We start from the raw sequence: 17,568 nt of genomic DNA, 5'->3' as shown, positions 1-17,568 counted from the left end.
GCGACTGCCTTTGGCTCAGGTCATGATCCTGGAGTCCCTGGATCAAGTCCCGCATCGGGCTCCCTGCTCGGCAGGGAGTCTGCTTCTCCCTCTGACCCTTCCCCTCTCATGCTCTCTGTCTCTCATTCTCTCTCTCGCAAATAAAAAAAAAATAATAAAAAAATAAAAAAATAATAAATGGGCAGAAGACGTGAACAGATATTTTTTTCAAAGAAGACATACAGATGGCCAATAGACACGTGAAAAGATGCTCAATATCACTCATCATCAGGGAACTACAAATCAAAACCACAATGAGATACCACCTCACACCAGTCGGAATGGCTAAAATTAACAACTCAGGAAACAACAGATGTTGGCGAGGATGTGGAGAAAGGGGAACCCTCTTACACTGTTGGTGGGAATGCAAACTGGTTGTAGCCACTCTGGAGAACAGTATGGAGGTTCCTCAAAAAGTTAAAGATAGAACTACCGTATGATACAGCAATTGCATTACTAGGTATTTACCCAAAGGATACAAAAATACTGATTCAAAGGGACAGACACATGCACCCTGATGTTTATAGCAGCATTATCACAGTAGCCAAATTATGGGAAGAGCCCAAATGTTCATCAACTGATGAATGGATGAAGAAGATGTAGTGCGTACACACACACACACACACACACACACACACACACACAATGGAGTATTATTCAGCAATTAAGAAGAATGAAATATTGCCATTTGCAATGACGTGGATGGAATTAGAGTGTGTTATACTAAGCGAAATAAGTCAGTAAGAGACACCATATGATTTCACACTATGCGGAATTTAAGAAACAAAACAGATGAACATATGGGACGAGGTAAAAAAAAAAAAAAGAGGAGAGAGGGAGGCAAACCATACGAGACTCTTAACTACAGAGAACAAATTGAGGGTTGATGGAGGGAGGTGGTGCGGGGATGGGCTAATTGGATGACGGATATTAAGGAGGGTACTTGTTATGATGAACACTGGGTGTTATATATAAGTGATGAATCACTACATTCTATTCTTGAAACCAGTATTACACTATATGTTAACTAACTAGAATTTAAATAAAAATTTGAAACAAAAAAATAAGATATAAAGTAAAATAGGGGTTATTCATATAATGAACTATAACACAGCAATGAAAAATAACAATAGCTATGTACAATAGCATGGATAGACCTCACAGACATAATGATGAGTGAAAGAAGCCAGATGATCAATGGATCTCACCAAGTCAGGAAAGGAATATAGAAGGAGGGGGGTTGCAGGAGAATGACTTCACTCAGATTTATGGAAACCACTAGAGAGTTAAGAGTGGTGATCTTTCTGAGGACTGTGGTAGGCAGCCTGTAAGATAACTCCCAGTAATCCTCTCTCCTGGTTTCCGTGCTTTTGTGCAGTGCGGATTGGACCTAGAGACTAGCATCTTTTTTCCCCCTCCAGCTTTATTAAGAAATAATTGGCATATAACACTGTATAAGTTTAAAGTATACAACATGTGATTTGATATACATATGTATTGTTAGATGACTACCACAATAAGGTCCGTTAACACATTCATCACCTCATGTAATTACCTTTTGTATGTGTATGTGGTGAGAATGTTTAAGATTTATTCTCCTAGCAACTTTCAAGCATATAATACAGTATTATTAGCTACATTCACCATGCTGTAACTTCGACCCCCAGAACTTATTCATCTTATAATTGGACGTTTGTACCCTTTGACCAACATCTTCCCATTTCCCCCACCCTCCAGCCTCTGCCAGTCACCAATCTACTATCTGTTTCTGAGTTTGGCTTTTTTAGACTCCACATACAAGTGAGATTGTAGAGTATTTGTCTTTCTTGGTCTGACTTATTTCACTTACAGTAATGTCCTCAAGATTCATCAATGTTGTCTCAAATGATAGGATTTCCTTCAGTTTTATGGCTGAATAATATTCCATTGTATGTACAATACCACATTTTCTTTATCCATTCATCCTTTTTTTTTTTTTTAAAGATTTATTTATTTGAGAGAGAGAGAGCAGGGGCAGGGGCAGAGGGAGAGAAACTTCAAGCAGACTCCCCACTGAGCACAGAGCCTGCTGGGGGGCTCGATGGTCCCGGGGCTCTACCGTGCAGGGGCTCCACCATGGCCATATGATCCCCATTGAGTGGGACCCTGTCACATGGCTTGGTCCCACAGCCCATGAGATCATGACTTGAGCTGAAACCAAGAGCCACCCGGGTGCCCCTTTATCCATTCATCCTTGATGGACACTTAGGTGTGGACCAGCTTCTAAGTAATAGAGTAAGTAAAAGTGATTGGCTGTCTATTCTGAGATTAGATTACAACAAAAACTGTGACTTCTATTTCCCTTTCTTATTCCTTGCCCTAGGGGAAGATAGCAGTTTCTTATGGAGAGGTACAAGTGGCTGGAACTAATGAAGGACCTGAGGCCTGCCAATGGCGTTTGAGTGAGCTTGAAAGGATTCTCCTGCCTTGAGATGCTTGCAGCCCTGGCTGAGTTGAGTGCAGCTTTGTGAGAGACCCTGAGCCAGAGGACCCAGCAAAATGGCACCCACATCCCTGACACACAGAAATTGTGAGAAAATAAGGGATTTTTGTTTTAAGCTGCTAAAATTGGGGTATCTGTTACCCAACAATAGATAATACAAGGAGATTGCTTATTACTCAAAATCACTATATAAAGCTCCTGAAATCTGAGAGCTGCAACCAGGGAAAAGCTGGCCATCTCCAGGAATGGTGTGTTTCTTTCTTCTCAGAGATGGTGACAATCACACACCAGGAACCTCAGAGCCAAATTTATGGTTCAATTTTAATAATTATGCAAGACCCTATGACCTGCTTATCTGTGTTCTTACTCCTGTTGTTTCCTTTTATTCTGACTGGTCTTTTTCTTTGTCCTGGTTTTTCAGTTCATTTTTACATTTTTCTATATTACATTAATTATGTCAAGCCATCTCAAGTTCACCTTACAGAGAAGCAAGGCATTCATAAATATTTTTTGTTTTTTTCATAAATAATTTAAAAAATATATTTAAGTTCGCACTTGTTGAGCTCGGAGGTGCTTGGATGTTGTGCTGGGGAATATCAGGTAATGGAAACATGGTTCTGGAGCTCTGGGCATTGGCCAGGGTTAATTTGGATTGGGTCAAAAAATATCAAATGTTGGGCGCCTGGGTGGCTCAGTCGGTTAATGACTGCCTTCGGCTCAGGTCATGATCCTGGAGTCCCGGGATCGAGTCCCACATCGGGCTCCCTGCTCAGCAGGGAGTCTGCTCCTCCCTCTCATGCTCTCTGTCTCTCATTCTCTCTCTTGCAAATAAATAAAATCTTAAAAAAAAAAAAAATTAAAAAAAAATATCAAATGTTAATGACAAAAAAGTAAAGTACGATGGCAATTGATCACCATCTCCCAGGGGGAGGGGCCAAGGGCTTACTCGGTCACACGGGGTGGTATCTTTCAAATTTATTATTCATTGCACCCTATCCCCTAAGGCCCTCAGGCCCCGCCCCACCCGCCCCGCCCAGAGCCCCGCCCCTCTTTCCTATGACCACGCCCCTCCCCTCGGTCCCGCCCGCTGCGCGCGCCGCGCCGCCTCTGTCTCCGCCTGCCGGCCCGGCCTCCCGACGGTTGCGCGCTCCGCCCCCTCCCTCCGCGCCCGCGCGCGCCTTCCCCGCCCCGCCGGGCTCTCTCCTTTCGGGGCGGTTGGGCCGCGCGCCTGTGGGGGCGGGGCCCAGAGGAGGCGGTAGAACCAATGGGGCGCGGCGGCGGCGGCGGCGGTGGCGGCGGCGGCGGAGGCGGTGGCGGTGGCGGCGGCGGCTGGGTCGGGCCCCGACGGGCGGCGGCGGCTGAGGTGGAGGCGGAGGGAGGCGGCGGCGGCGGCGAAGGAGGCGGCGGCGGCGGCGGAGGGGGGAAGATGGCGGCGCCCGTCCTGTTGAGAGTGTCGGTGCCGCGGTGGGAGCGGGTGGCCCGGTATGCAGTGTGCGCCGCCGGGATCCTGCTCTCCATCTACGCCTACCACGTGGAGCGGGAGAAGGAGCGGGACCCCGAGCACCGGGCCCTCTGCGACCTGGGGCCCTGGGTGAAGTGCTCCGCCGCCCTTGCCTCCAGGTAGCCCGGCTGGGGGGAGCGGGCCGGGAGCGGCCGAGCTGGGTGAGGGCGGAGGCTGGGGGTGGGGAGCGCGCGGCGGGAGCTCGGGCCTGGGGGGTCGGCAGGGACCGGGCCGCGGAGGGACCGACGGCGCTGCGAGCCTGGCCGGGGCTGGGGGCGGCGGCCGGGGGGGCTCCGGCCCGAGTGCAGGCCGCCGGGGTGGAGGTGGCGGGGCCGCGAGACCGGCGAGGAGGGATGAGGTGGCAGAGTGCAGCCGGGAGGCCGGAGCGGACCGGCAGCAGTTGGGCAGGCTGGGGCCGGGCTGCGAAGGAGCGAGAGGGGCTCGCCGGTGGTGGGTCCCGGCCGACTTGACAGATTTCCTGGTTCTCGCCGGGGGAGGCGGGTCGGGAGTGTGGGACCCTGCCCCAGGGAGCGGTGAGGTCACTGCCCATCCCTCGTCCGGGCTCGCTGCAGCCGGAGGCTGTGCGGCCGGCGTGGACTCGGGGGTTTGCATTTCCCACTGTCTTCCCGGTGCTAGGACAGGTGTTTCTGTGGTCAGGCCTCTTTGTACTCTGTAGCGCTAATGAGAATTTGCAGACTTCTTGAGAGGGTGACATTTGCAGGCAAACACGAATTTGACCCTACTCTGGAAGAAGGTACCAGCACTTAATATATCTGATTTCTTGGATTTCCCCCTTGTATATTTCAGTGTGCCGGAGAGGGGGAATTGGCCAGACTTTGGGTCTAGTTTAAGCTTCATTTGCCTAAAATAGGAGTATGTCAAGTGTAGTGATAATGTTTGGGGCATTAGACTGACTTTTAAACCTTGTTGATTAGTATAATGGAGAGAAGATTAAAAATACACACCTAAGTGGAGGGATTGGTTTGTTTTACTGATAGCTTTAGGTTTTTAAAAATGTTGTAGTGATTTATCTGTTACATTCTATTTGCTGCACTAGGTTTTCCTAGGCAAGTTTCTTTGGGAAAAAAAAAAAGGAATTTATATCTTAAAGTGACTGCCTTTTTAAAAAAAATTATTGAGGAGAGTTCATTAAAAGTAGCAAAAGTGAAAGAAATGACTTCAAAATTGATAGGTTACAATTTTTATAGAGACATACTATGCTTAATATTTCACATTTCTTAACAGTGGTTATATTTGAGCAGTTTCTTCCCCTCCTGTTGATCTGTAAATTGCTAGGTAGACTGTAATGTATAGCTCACTAGTTTATTTTGACCTACATATTGGTGATTACATGAACAAGCAAGTATTGGAGTTTGTCTTGTTACTATTTACAAACTTCAGGCTGCCAATCTTTTCCACTTAGACAGCTCTATCTCATTTGCCCTTAAACCAAAATCCTGTTGCTTAAGTGGGAAAATAGTCATCATTATCGCTACATTAAACACAATATGTTTAAAATGTAGGTATTAGTTAACAGTTAAAATATATCAATGTGACAAAAAGCTCACATTTTTGGTTGAGCATATTTTGAACCAAGTCAATAGACTTTAATAGATTCAGCATCCCTTTGAGAACCAAAGTGTATTTTATGCAAACATTTTTATGTTTATTTCACTTCCATTGGAAAGGACTTTTATGCTTAAAAGTATCTTGTACCCGAAGTTAGTTTAATAAATACATAGTGAAAAGACTATCCAGCGGTATATTACAAGTAATTTTTTTAAAAAGGAAATAAAAAACTAAAAACAATTAAATAAAAAAGGAAATAAAAATAACTTTTGATACTAGATTAGTATGGAATTTAGGCAGAATTATTACAATTTTAGATTTGCAAACGTTATAGTCTATAATAAATTTAACTGGACCTTTTAACTTGTGGGCGTGGAAAGAATGCTTTATGTTATCCAAATTGTATGGTTATGTTTTTAAAATTGACTTGCCTTTAAAAAGGAGTGTTTTTGAACCATGCAATAAGTATAGACTATAAATATTTTCAGTTACATATCCTATAAGATCCAGGTTTTTGTGCTCTTTTTAAAATTTTTAATAAAGTACCATAAAATAATATAAATGACATCAAGTAGAATTAAAACTATATATAAGTGTACTAAGTATGTACTATGTAAGACTAAAAATAACTGGATCTCTTTATAGTTTTAAATGTGAATATAATATGTCGTGACGGGAACTAATGTTTAATTGTGTAGCTGTGTACATAAAATATTTTAAAATCGACGCTCGCTAAAGGAGGATAGGTAAGAAATAGGACATGGCTAACAAAAAGAGTAAATCGCTTATTTGCCATAAACAATAAAATTCTTCTCAAGAAATTTATTCAGTTTGATTAGCTTGTTTATAAACTACTTGCAAAGCTACGTGTGTATATACCATACATATGTCTATGTGTGTGTATATATATATATGAACGTATTTAACGGAAGTACATAAATTTGGAAATTAAAGTGGCTTCAGTCTGATTAAAAAATCAATTGTTTTTTAAGTATGTAGAATAAACATCATTAAAAGTTTTTATTTTGTCAGAGTGGCTTTAAATAAAATCAGATTATTGGAGACCTCAACTAATTCTTTTTATTTGACCTAAGTATTGATTGCTACTTAGCAGAAGTATTAAAAAATGTGACTATCTTAGGAAAAGAAAGTCTGAGCCCAGGTTAGAGTGAGTAGAATTGCAGATAAAGGATGAGAAAAGTTACTCAATGAAAAGAATCCTGAGGAAAGTCCCCCCAGAACCCACAGTTAACTCACATGACTTTGGATTGCTAAAACTCACTTTATTCTCATTTCTCAATCCTTAGTGTCTTGATCCAAATAGAATAGAGATTAATGAGAGAATCTTGAGGGTGTGTGTGTGTGTGAAGTCCTCTAGTATTTTGGGAGGCATCATTGTCTAAGGGAGTAGTTCCCAGACGTTGGATTTCTTTTCTTTTTAAAGATTTTATTTTTACGTAATCTCTACACCCAATGTGGGTCTTGAACTCACAACCCTGAAATGAAGAGTTGCATGCTCCACTGACTGAGCCAGCCAGGTGCCCCCAGACTTTGGATTTCAAAAATGATTCCCAAATTGGGAGGGTGCAGTGGAGTTGCCAGTTTTGTTTTGTTCTGTTTTGCCAGGTACAGCCAATAAAAACAGCAACAGTAACCCACATCACTTGCTACTTCCACCATCATTTCATTTATAAAAAGGATATTTTAACTCAAATAATTTGAAAGGAGAATTTCAGAGTAAAAGCCTTTAAATTGAATCTTTTAGCTTTATTAAAAGGTTTGCTTTCTTCTCCTTATTTTTCCTCATTTTTATATAAATCAGTAAATAGTCTGGTGCAAACCTGCACCAGCCTCCCAGCCAATAGTAAAAGGAGAAAGATTAAGTAACCCTGCCTGGTGCAGAGCTCAGATCCAAAGATTCTGGCAGGGGGACTCCTAGCTCTGCTACTTGTTAGACTCTGGCCTCAAGCTAGTCACTTATCTTCATGGAGCCTCAGTTGCTTCTTGTGTTAAATGGGGCTATTAAAGCCTACTTTGCCAGATGAATGGTGGGATTAGTGATGATATAAGGAATACATATCTGGTCAATTATAGCTATTATCATTGATTGGAGGTGTTACCTTTTTTTGCAGTATCTGATAATAAATGCCTTTAAGTCGTATAAGTTGTTTTAGGTATAGTCATTTATATGTATTTTAGATGTAAATTGTTTTAGCATGCTTTATTGCTCCTCCAGGTCGTAGTATGAAGACTTCAAATCCATTTAAAACAATTTCAGGGATGCCTGGGTGGCTCAGTTGGTTAAGCGACTACCTGCAGCTCAGGTCATGATCCCAAGGTCCTGGGATGGAGCCCCACATAGGGCTCCCTGCTCGGTGGGGAGCCTGCTTCTCCCTCTGCCTGTTCTGACTGCTCTGCCTGTCGCTCCCCCTGCATGGGCTCTCTCTCTCCCTCTCTCTCTTGACAAATAAATGAATAAATAAAATCTTTAAAAAAAATTTTCAGAAGTGTGGCGAGAGGGGCGCCTGGGTGGCTCAGTCGTTAGGCGTCTGCCTTTGGCTCAGGTCATGATCTCAGGGTCCTGGGATCGAGCCCCGCATCGGGCTCCCTGCTCCGCGGGAAGCCTGCTTCTCCCTCTCCCACTCCCCCTGCTTGTGTTCCCTCTCTCGCTGTCTCTCTCTCTCTGTTAAATAAATAAATAAAATCTTATAAATAAATAAATAAATTATGGTACTTAAAAAAAAAAGATGGCGAGAAAGCAGTATAATGTACAGAATATTCTTTATAGGTATTTTCTGCAAGTTACATTGGACCCCCTTCTAAAAGGGTTTTTATGTCAAGAATAGTACAAGTGATCTTTAAGGATTAATAGGCTTGACAATTCTACAGTTTTAAAACTGTAAAATAGTATTTGAAAACCATCAATTCCTCAAAAAATTGCCTTCTTTTGCAAAATGTTGAACTAGTACCTCTCTCACATCTTAAAAAAAGTAGTAGTGCCATCTGCTTACTACCCCTTTCGTTGAGATCTTTTTTTTTTTTTTTTAAGTAAGCTCTACTGCTCAGCATGGGGCTTGAACCTGAGATCAAGAGTCATATGCTTCATATGCTCTACTGAGTGAGCCATCCAGGCACCCTGAGATCTTACGTTTTTAGAATAGAACTTAGAAATCTTTGCTGCTCCTTGCTTTGTCCATCTAGACTCAGAGGTTAAACAACTTGCCCAAGGTAACACAGTTAGTGGCAGGCTGGGACTAGAAACCTGGCTTTGTTTAAGGACTGGCCCCCTACATTTTTTTCAGTTGAATTCTTATATAGATAATGCATTTGCCTGTTTCACATTTGAAGATACTAACGCATACATGGCGAATAATCTTTTTCATACCCCTTCACCCAGACATGCAGTTCTCCCTCTCCATAAGCAGCTGTGAAACTTTCCAGAGCTATTTTATGAGTATGCAAGCATAAATATGACCATATTATTCTTCCCATTTTTAAACATAAAATTATATTACGTATTCTGATCTATACCCTACTTTTTTTTTTTTTAAGGTTTTATTTATTTATTGGACAGAGAGAGCGAGCACAAGCAGGGGGAGCAGCAGGCAGAGGGAGAGGGAGAAGCAGGCTCCCCGCGGAGCAGGGAGCCCGATGTGGGGCTCGATCCCTGGACCCTGGGATCATGACCCGAGCCGAAGGCAGACACTTAACCAACTGAGCCACCCAAGTGCCCCTATACCCTACTTTTTGCTAGCAGTCTTTCATCACCACATATTTTTAAGCGCTTACATTCGTATTTGGTGCAATGTTAATAACTGCTAGTATGTAAAAGAAAATGTGTTCCAGTAGTTAGTTTTGACTAACAAATAAAATATTGGTTCTTATGTTGCTATTGTTTATTGGTATGGAAATTTCAGATGCAGTATGAACTTAGAGTATAAGAGGAAAGAAGATATCACAAAGAGTAACTGGACTGCTATAGTGTTAGAGATAACTGTTAATACTTAAGATAATGCTCACTGTGTGCAAAGCAGTGTTCTAAATGCTTATTTAATTCTCTTAACAGTCCTCTGAGGTGCTTTTATCACCATCTTACAGATGAGAAAACTGAGGCACACAGAATATAAATGAAACTTGATTTAGATAATACAGTGGCAGAGGCCTGATTCTAACCCAAGCAATCTGTCTCAAGAGTCCGAGTTCTTTACTACTACTTTGAATTCCATTTAGATCTAATATTGATCAAATGATACCCAAATCAGCCAAGTTTTTTAAAACTATGCAAACATTGGTGCCTTTTTTTTTTTACATCTGTATGCCATTTATTTTTTTTTTTTTACATCTGTATGCCAAAAAATGCCTAGAGTTTGCATTATAGCTTTTACTTGTTTGTAGCAATTTTGGGGGGAAAGCAAGGACACTACTATGAAGGCGCAGTATTCAAGAAATAAGTTTCTGGAATGTTTGCCTTGTAAACCTAAACTTATGACGATAAGGCATTTGTCACACCTAGTTAGTGAACAGGTATGCAGTGGGGTGAGCTATCAGGAAGACTTAACAGAATTGCCAAGGGAAGGAAGATAAAGGGCATCTAGGCACCTGGGGTGGGGAGGGGAAAAAGTTCGTTTGAATTTGTACTAGGGTGGGGAAGCTCTTTCTGAGAGAGGTGTTGAGTCATGGATCTACTGTACAAAGAATCAGGAGAACTGGGCCTGGGGTGTGGTGCTGGCTAAATCACCACACAGAAGTAGGAATTTAAGGGGCGCCTGGGTGGCTCAGTCGTTGGGCGTCTGCCTTCGGCTCAGGTCATGATCCCAGGGTCCTGGGATCGAGCCCCGCATCGGGCTCCCTGCTCTGTGGGAGGCCTGCTTCTCCCTCTCCCACTCCCCCTACTTGTGTTCCCTCTCTCACTGTGTGTGTCTCTTTCTGTCAAATAAATAAATAAAATCTTAAAAAAAAAAAAAAAGAAAGAAGTAGGAATTTAAAAGGGATTCATTTCCATGATGATTTGGAAGACTCCGGAACAGCATGAGGAAAGGCAGAAGACGGTGGCTATTTGGGGAGAATAGCAAGTGGTCATATTTGAATGCAACACAGACCCACCTGCATTGGGAAAGGACTGGAATCTAGAGCTTTTCCAGAAAAATGCAAAACCAGGCATTCTTGTAAACCACATGTTCTTGTAAACATGGACAAGACTTAAAAGCACTGAGCCTTGGGTTTCTCTTCTATATAGTATTTGTACTCAGATGCACTAGACTGGTATTAGATTATCAGTTTTCAAAATTTGTTCCCCCAATCCCTAGTTGTGTGGCAGTGCAGCAGGGATTTCATAAGCATTTGATTCACATTTTAACATGTTAAACTTTAAAACATTCATAAACATTTATATAAACTCAAATGCATAACATGCTAAATTTTAACACAGTAGAGACCACTGATTTACACTGCCAGGTTATCTCAAAGGAGTTATGCCAGGTGAAAAAAAAGTTCCAGTCTTAAAAGTTTATGTACTGTATGATTGCATTTATATAGCATTTTTGAATAACAAAATTATAGCGATGGAGAACAGATTAGTAGTTGCCAGGGAGTTCAGAATGGGGGAAAGGGTGGTTTGGTTAAGGAAGATAGCATGAAGGAGCCTTGTGGGGAAGGAACAGTTCTGTATTTCAGTTGGGGTTACAGGAAGCTACAAATGTGGTAAAATTGCATAGAAACATACATGTAAAACTGGTGAAATCTGGTAAACTCTAGATTGTACCAAGGTTAGTTTCCTGGTTGTGGTATTATACTATAGTTATGCGAGGTATTACCTTTTTTTTTTTTTTTTAAAGATTTTATTTATTTATTCATGAGAGACAGAGGCAGAGGGAGAAGCAGGCTCCCCATGGAGCAGGGAGCCCGATGCGGGACTCGATCCCAGGACCCTGGGATCATGACCTGAGCCGAAGGCAGACGCTTAACCGACTGAGCCACCCAGGCGTCCCGAGATACTACCTTTGAGGAGGTTTGGCGAAGTGTGCTAGGGACCATCCTGTGCATGTTTTGCAAATTCCTGTGATTTATAGTTATTTTAAGATAAAAAAGAAAAGGAAAAAAATCAATGTATTTAGAATATTTGAGGGAAAATAAGCAAAAGGAAAAAGTTAAAATTACCCATAATGCCAACACTCAGGATAAAAATCCTTATCATAGAGTTTCTTGCTTTCTTTGTGTTTATACTTGAATTTTTAATTCTGTTGATTAGGATTATAACTTTATCTTCGTATTTTAAAAATTCAGGCCAGTGCTTGTTTGCTCATGTAAAATTATGTCAGCAAACTCACTAATATAGAACTCTCATTGTATTATGCTATAACGTGACTGCCTTATGCATAATGTACTGATGTCATGATTATTATATATTTTAAGATTTATTATTAGAGATTTAACTTAGAAATGTTCTTCTACTTAGACTTTTGGACAGGTATAATAAAATCCTTAGATAGCATTTATTATTAGCATTATTTAGACCTTTATGAATTTGTATTATGAAACTGTCATCTCATTGTTTTGCTTCGCATTTTCCCCAAACATAAACAAGTTTTAGTGGTTTTTCACACTGCTATTAATTGTTTGCATTTCTTCTCTTGAGTCTTGCCTGTATACATCTTAGAATTTTTTATGTTGATTAGACAGATGCCTTACATATTTAAAGGCTATGGATATTTTATCATTTGTTATTAATATTTTTGCCGTTTTAGTTCACTTTCATTAATTTTTATAGTACATAGGTTTTTTGAAAATGTATGAAAAATTATTTTTCTTGGGGCGCCTGGGTGGCTCAGTCGTTAAGCGTCTGCCTTCGGCTCAGGTTATGATCTCAGGGTCCTGGGATCGAGCCCCGCATCGGGCTCCCTGCTCCGCGGGAAGCCTGCCTCTCCCTCTCCCACTCCGCCTGCTTGTGTTCCCTCTCTCGCCGTCTCTCTCTCTGTCAAATAAATAAAATCTAAAAAAAAAAAAAAAAAATTATTTTTCTTTGTAATTTTTTCCCATAGGTTTTGAGTTTAGAAGGGCATGTCTCATTCTGATATCAGATGAATGGGTATTTATGATTTCTTTTAGTTTTGAAAAAAAATTCCTTAATCATGTAGAGTGTAGCTTACAGGTTAGATGAATCTGTAACCTAATTTTTGTATAGACATATGTTAAATGTTCACTTAAATTTCTTCTGGTAATTGCCTGTTTATACCTTTGCCCATTTATTTCTCTTCTAGGATGTCTTTTTTTTTTCTTACTGGTTAGCGGAAGTTCTTCAGGTATCATAGTAATTTTTTGTTATATGTATTACATATATTTTCTCCTTGTTTCTCATTTATCTTTTAATTTCATTAATGGTATCTTTACTCAATAGAAGTTTAAACTTTTTTATGTGGTCCCATGTTTGATTTCTTGGTAGCTTTTGGGTTTTGTTTTTTTGTTTTTGTTTTTCTTTCTTTAATCTTGTTTAGCAAAATCGCGAGCATCCCAAGATTTGTTTTTTTTAACCTTCATGTATTTTGTTTGAATTTTTTTCCTATTTAGCTCCTTTAGTTTGAGTGGAATTTACTTTGTGTGGTGTGAGGGAGGGATCAAACTTTTTTCTAAATTGATAGGCTTTTGCCTAACTCCATGTATTAACTTGACCATATTTGAAATGCCACAAGAATTTCCTTATATACATAGGGCCTCTTTCTGGATTCTCACTTCGGGTCCAGTGATATGTTGTCTGTGCTTCCACTCATTTCCATTACTACAGTCCCTCTCTCCCCTATGGCTTTAAATAGTAAGTTTGATACCTGATAGGGCAGATATGCTCATTTTAAAACATTTCTTGGCTATTCTCATGCATTTACTGTTTCAGGTGAATTTTAGAATTTATTTTGATGAGCTCTAAAAAACAATCCCAATGAGACTTTGAATAGAATTGTACTGAATTTATAGATGAACTTGGGAAAGAGTCAACCTTTACTCAAATCTTCCCATCAAGGAACAAACATATCTATTTATTGTGGAGTTGCTAATCTGTTACGATTTTAACCTAGATGCCCATTGTAGTTTTGTTTTATATGTGATTAATGTGGTGCTAGAAATTGAGAAATGTTATGATGGTATTCTGGACAGGGATCCCAGTAACAGAATTCTCTCCAGTCTACAGCCACTATTTTCAAGTCTATAGGGCCCCTGAGGGGGAAAAAAAAAATTGTATTAGATATTTGTACTTGCAAATGAAAAACTAAGATACTTTGCTTTTTTTTTTTTTGTATTTTAATTCTATTTGGCTACTTTATTTATTTATTTATTTATTTATTTATTTTTATTCTTATGTTAATCCCCATACATTACATCATTAGTTTTAGATGTAGTGTTCCATGATTCATTGTTTGTGCATAACACCCAGTGCTCCATGCAGAATGTGCCCTCCTCAATACCCATTACCAGGCTAACCCATCCTCCCACCCCCCTCCCCTCTAGAACCCTCAGTTTGTTTTTCAGAGTCCATCGTCTCTCATGGTTCGGATACTTTGCATTTTATTCTTAACTAGGACTTGGGCACCAAACTTCCAAGACAAAAGACTGGAATAAGTCCAGCTGGATTCATGTGGAAATGCCTTTTTTTTCCAATCCAGTTGAGCTTAAATTGTTTCCAACTAAAACAGGCTGTGAGTTGGACCCCTTTCATCTCCTCAGTTCTCAAACAGCTAGATTTTTCCCATGTGGTGTGAGCAAAGCCTGCTCTATCTAACTCATTCCTATCAGTGCTCGGGGCCACGTAACCAGAGAGCACATTTGCTTTGGTTGACTGCTGATCTGGCCTTGGCCACATGCCTTAGGCCTTCTCTGCCCAAGTAGTAGGTTTGACCCTGGCTCTCACTGAAGAAGAGAAAGCCCTCTTGAGGGCCTCTCATACCACTTCAGTCACATGGAAGAAGCAGAAGAGTGAACCCGTATTCTTGTGCTGACCTTTTAATGGTGATTCTGTCCAGTAACTCACAGACCCACTCAGGGCTTGCAAATCTGTCCTCTTCCTGAGAGTCAGGGAGAAAGAACAGTGAGAGGGGCCTCAATTCCTCACTTCCAAAAGTAACACACAAACTTTCAGCCATTCTCAGAAGCATTGGTTTTTCTTTTGGGTTGTTGCTTGTCTCAAATCAACCAGAAAGAGGTGGAGTAAAAACTGGCTTGCTAAGTATTGCACATAACTCATATCCTTTCTTAACTATGCATCAACCTGCAGTGGGTGACATTACTCAGGAGATGTTCTCTTCCCATGCTTAATGGTTCATGACAGGTTCTTGATTTTCCTCCTACCACTTAGTTTCTTTTCAGCTTTCTTTACTGGTTTCTCCTGTACCTGCCCATTAAATGTGGACATACCAGGCATCAGCCCTGCACCCTCTTGTCAGTCTTCCTTCCCTAAACAGTCACGGCCATGTCCATGGCTTCACTCACGGATGAACCTAAAGTTTGTCTCTCTAGCCAGGAAATTTATGACACCAGCCTCAAAATTTCTCTCTCTCCTTTGAACTCTAAATCTGCCTATCTAATTGCCTGCTGGACATCTCTACTTGGATGTCTCCAAAGTACTATAAATTTAACATGTCCACGATTTAATTAATGTTCTTCCCCTGAAAATGCTCTCTTTCTGATCCCAGGGAAAGGCAGCACCACCCAAGCAGTTGTTGTGCAAGTCAGAAACCTGGGAGTTGTCTTTGGTTGTTTCTCTACCCTCCCCCTCCCCCACCAAATCAAATCAGCCACCAGGTCCAATTGCTTTTTTAACCTTTTTTGTTCTGATTTGTAGCATAGATATGGAAGAGTCATTGAGCTGTGCATCTTTTTTGATGTAATAATCACAAAGCATAAGCCTTGTAACCAACATTCAGGTCATTAGACGATTGCCAGCACTTCAGAAAGCCTTCCTTTAACTCCCTCCTTATAAAATATACTCTTCCTCCTTTTCAAAATTAACTAACTTCTGTCCTGACTTTTATGATAATCACTTTCTTACTTTTCTACCTAAGGTTGTATCTAAACTTGGTAGTTTAGTTTTCCCTGCTTTTTGAACTTTATAAACAGGACCATTTAGTTTGTATTCTTTATTCCAGCTGCTTTCATTCAACATTATCTTGCGAGATTCATCCATGTTTTATGGAGCTATAGCTTGCTTCATTGCTGAGTATTCTATTATACAAGTATGTCACAGTTAACTTACTCATTATTCATGCTTTTTTTGAATGGACATTTAAATTGTTTTCACTTTGCAGCAATTATGAATAATGCTGCTATGAACATTTTTGTGTATTTCAATTTTAATATATATATATTTTTAAAGATTCTGTTTATTTGAGAGAGTGAGAGAGAGGGCATGAGCAGGGGGGGAAGGGAGAAGCAGGCTCCCCAGTGAGCCGGGAGCCTGGGACATGGGGCTCAATCCCAGGACCCTGGGATCATGACCTGAGCTGAAGGCAAACACTTAACCGTCTGAGCCACCCAGGTGCACTTCTGTATTTTCAATATTAGTTGGTAATGCCAGACTGTTTTCCAGAGTGATTGCAATAATTTCGATCCCTGCCAACAATGTATGAGATTTCCTATTATTCTACCTGTTTGCCAAGCCTTGGGATTGTCAGTCTGTTAAATTTTATTAACCATTCTGGTATATATGTAATGGATTTTTGTGGGTAGTTGAGGTGTATTTCATATATAATAAAATGCAAAAATTTTAAATGTACAGCTTGAAAATATTTTCACATATATGCATGTGCCACTACTCAGATGAACATTCCCATCACCCCAGGAAGTTCTCTCGTGCTCATTTTCAGTCAGAAGCTGTTATTCTGACAATCCTGTTTTGACTTCTGTCACTATAAATTTGCTTTGCCTATTCTCGAACTTGATGTAAATGGACTCATAACAGTATGCACTCTCTTGTGTCTGGCTTCTTTTGCCCAGTGTAATAATGTTTTTTGCCGTTCATCCAAGTTGTTGGTTTTATCAGTTATTCTCTTTTTATCACTTCGTGCCATTGTATGATTTTACACGCACGCACACACACACATACACATGCTCATTTCTCTGGCGTATATATTGAAGAGTGGATTTTTGGGTCATAGGGTAGGTGTTTAATTTTATTAGAAACCATAGAACAGTTTCCCAAAGTGGTGGTTCTATTTAACACTCCTATTTGGTTTTAATTTGCATTTCCCTGATTACTAATGGGATTGAGCAGCCTTTTATATGTTTATTGACCATTTGGATTATCTTCTCTTTGAAAGGCTCATTAAAGTCTCATTGAAATCTTTTGCCCATTTTTCTGCCTGGTGTTCATCTTTTGTCTTACTCATTTTAAGATGTTTTGAGATACATCTGTATATGTGTATATATGTACATGTATATGTATGTATATATATGTATAAGATATGTATATACATGTATATGTTTTCAGATAATCTGTATTGCAGATATCCTCTTCCACTCTGTGGCTTGCCTTGCCTTTTCATTTTCTTAAAGGTGTCTTTTGATTAACAGAAGTTATTAATTTTAACATGGTCAACCTTTATAATCATAGCTTTTTGTATTCTGGTGTTGAAGATATTCTGCATGAAAATATTTTCTGTTTTTCACATTTAGATCAACAATCTAAGTGGAATTTTTTTTAATGGTCTGAGTTGGGGTCAATTTAATTTTTTTCCTATAGGACTATCCAGTTATTATTGTGGCACCAATTTAAGATCATTCTCCCTTGCTCTGTATGTAGAGTTATTTTTCCATAAATCAGCTGATTGTGTACAAGAGGATCTGTCTGGGCTCTTCTATTCCATTCTTTTATTTGTTTGTCTTTGTGCCAGGGTACCACTATCTTAACAGCAGTTCTCCTGGGACCAGGTGGGTCCCTTTCAGTTCTCCTGGGACCAGGTGGGTCCAGACCTTTTTAGAGGGTCATTGAGGTCAAAAC

The 17,568-nt window shown here is 40.4% G+C and overlaps 1 protein-coding gene across 1 annotated transcript in view; it reads left to right on the top strand.

The window, feature by feature from the left end:
- Positions 1-3,911: 3,911 nt before the first annotated feature.
- The window catches only part of VKORC1L1 (vitamin K epoxide reductase complex subunit 1 like 1), a 61,570-nt gene continuing 47,913 nt past the window's right edge, over positions 3,912-17,568 (top strand). Inside the window, exon 1 of the mRNA XM_034988746.1 lies at positions 3,912-4,141. Within this exon, the coding sequence (XP_034844637.1) occupies positions 3,948-4,141 (194 nt within the window). The 5' untranslated portion in view covers positions 3,912-3,947. The remainder of the gene's footprint in view (positions 4,142-17,568) is intronic.

Source organism: Mirounga leonina, unplaced genomic scaffold, assembly GCF_011800145.1.
Source record: "Mirounga leonina isolate KUSES-001 unplaced genomic scaffold, KU_Mleo_1.0 Mir_454, whole genome shotgun sequence".
Lineage (NCBI taxonomy): Eukaryota > Metazoa > Chordata > Mammalia > Carnivora > Phocidae > Mirounga > Mirounga leonina.
The sequence above is the reverse complement of the archived record's forward strand: the minus strand, read 5'-3'. Positions and strand labels throughout refer to the sequence as shown.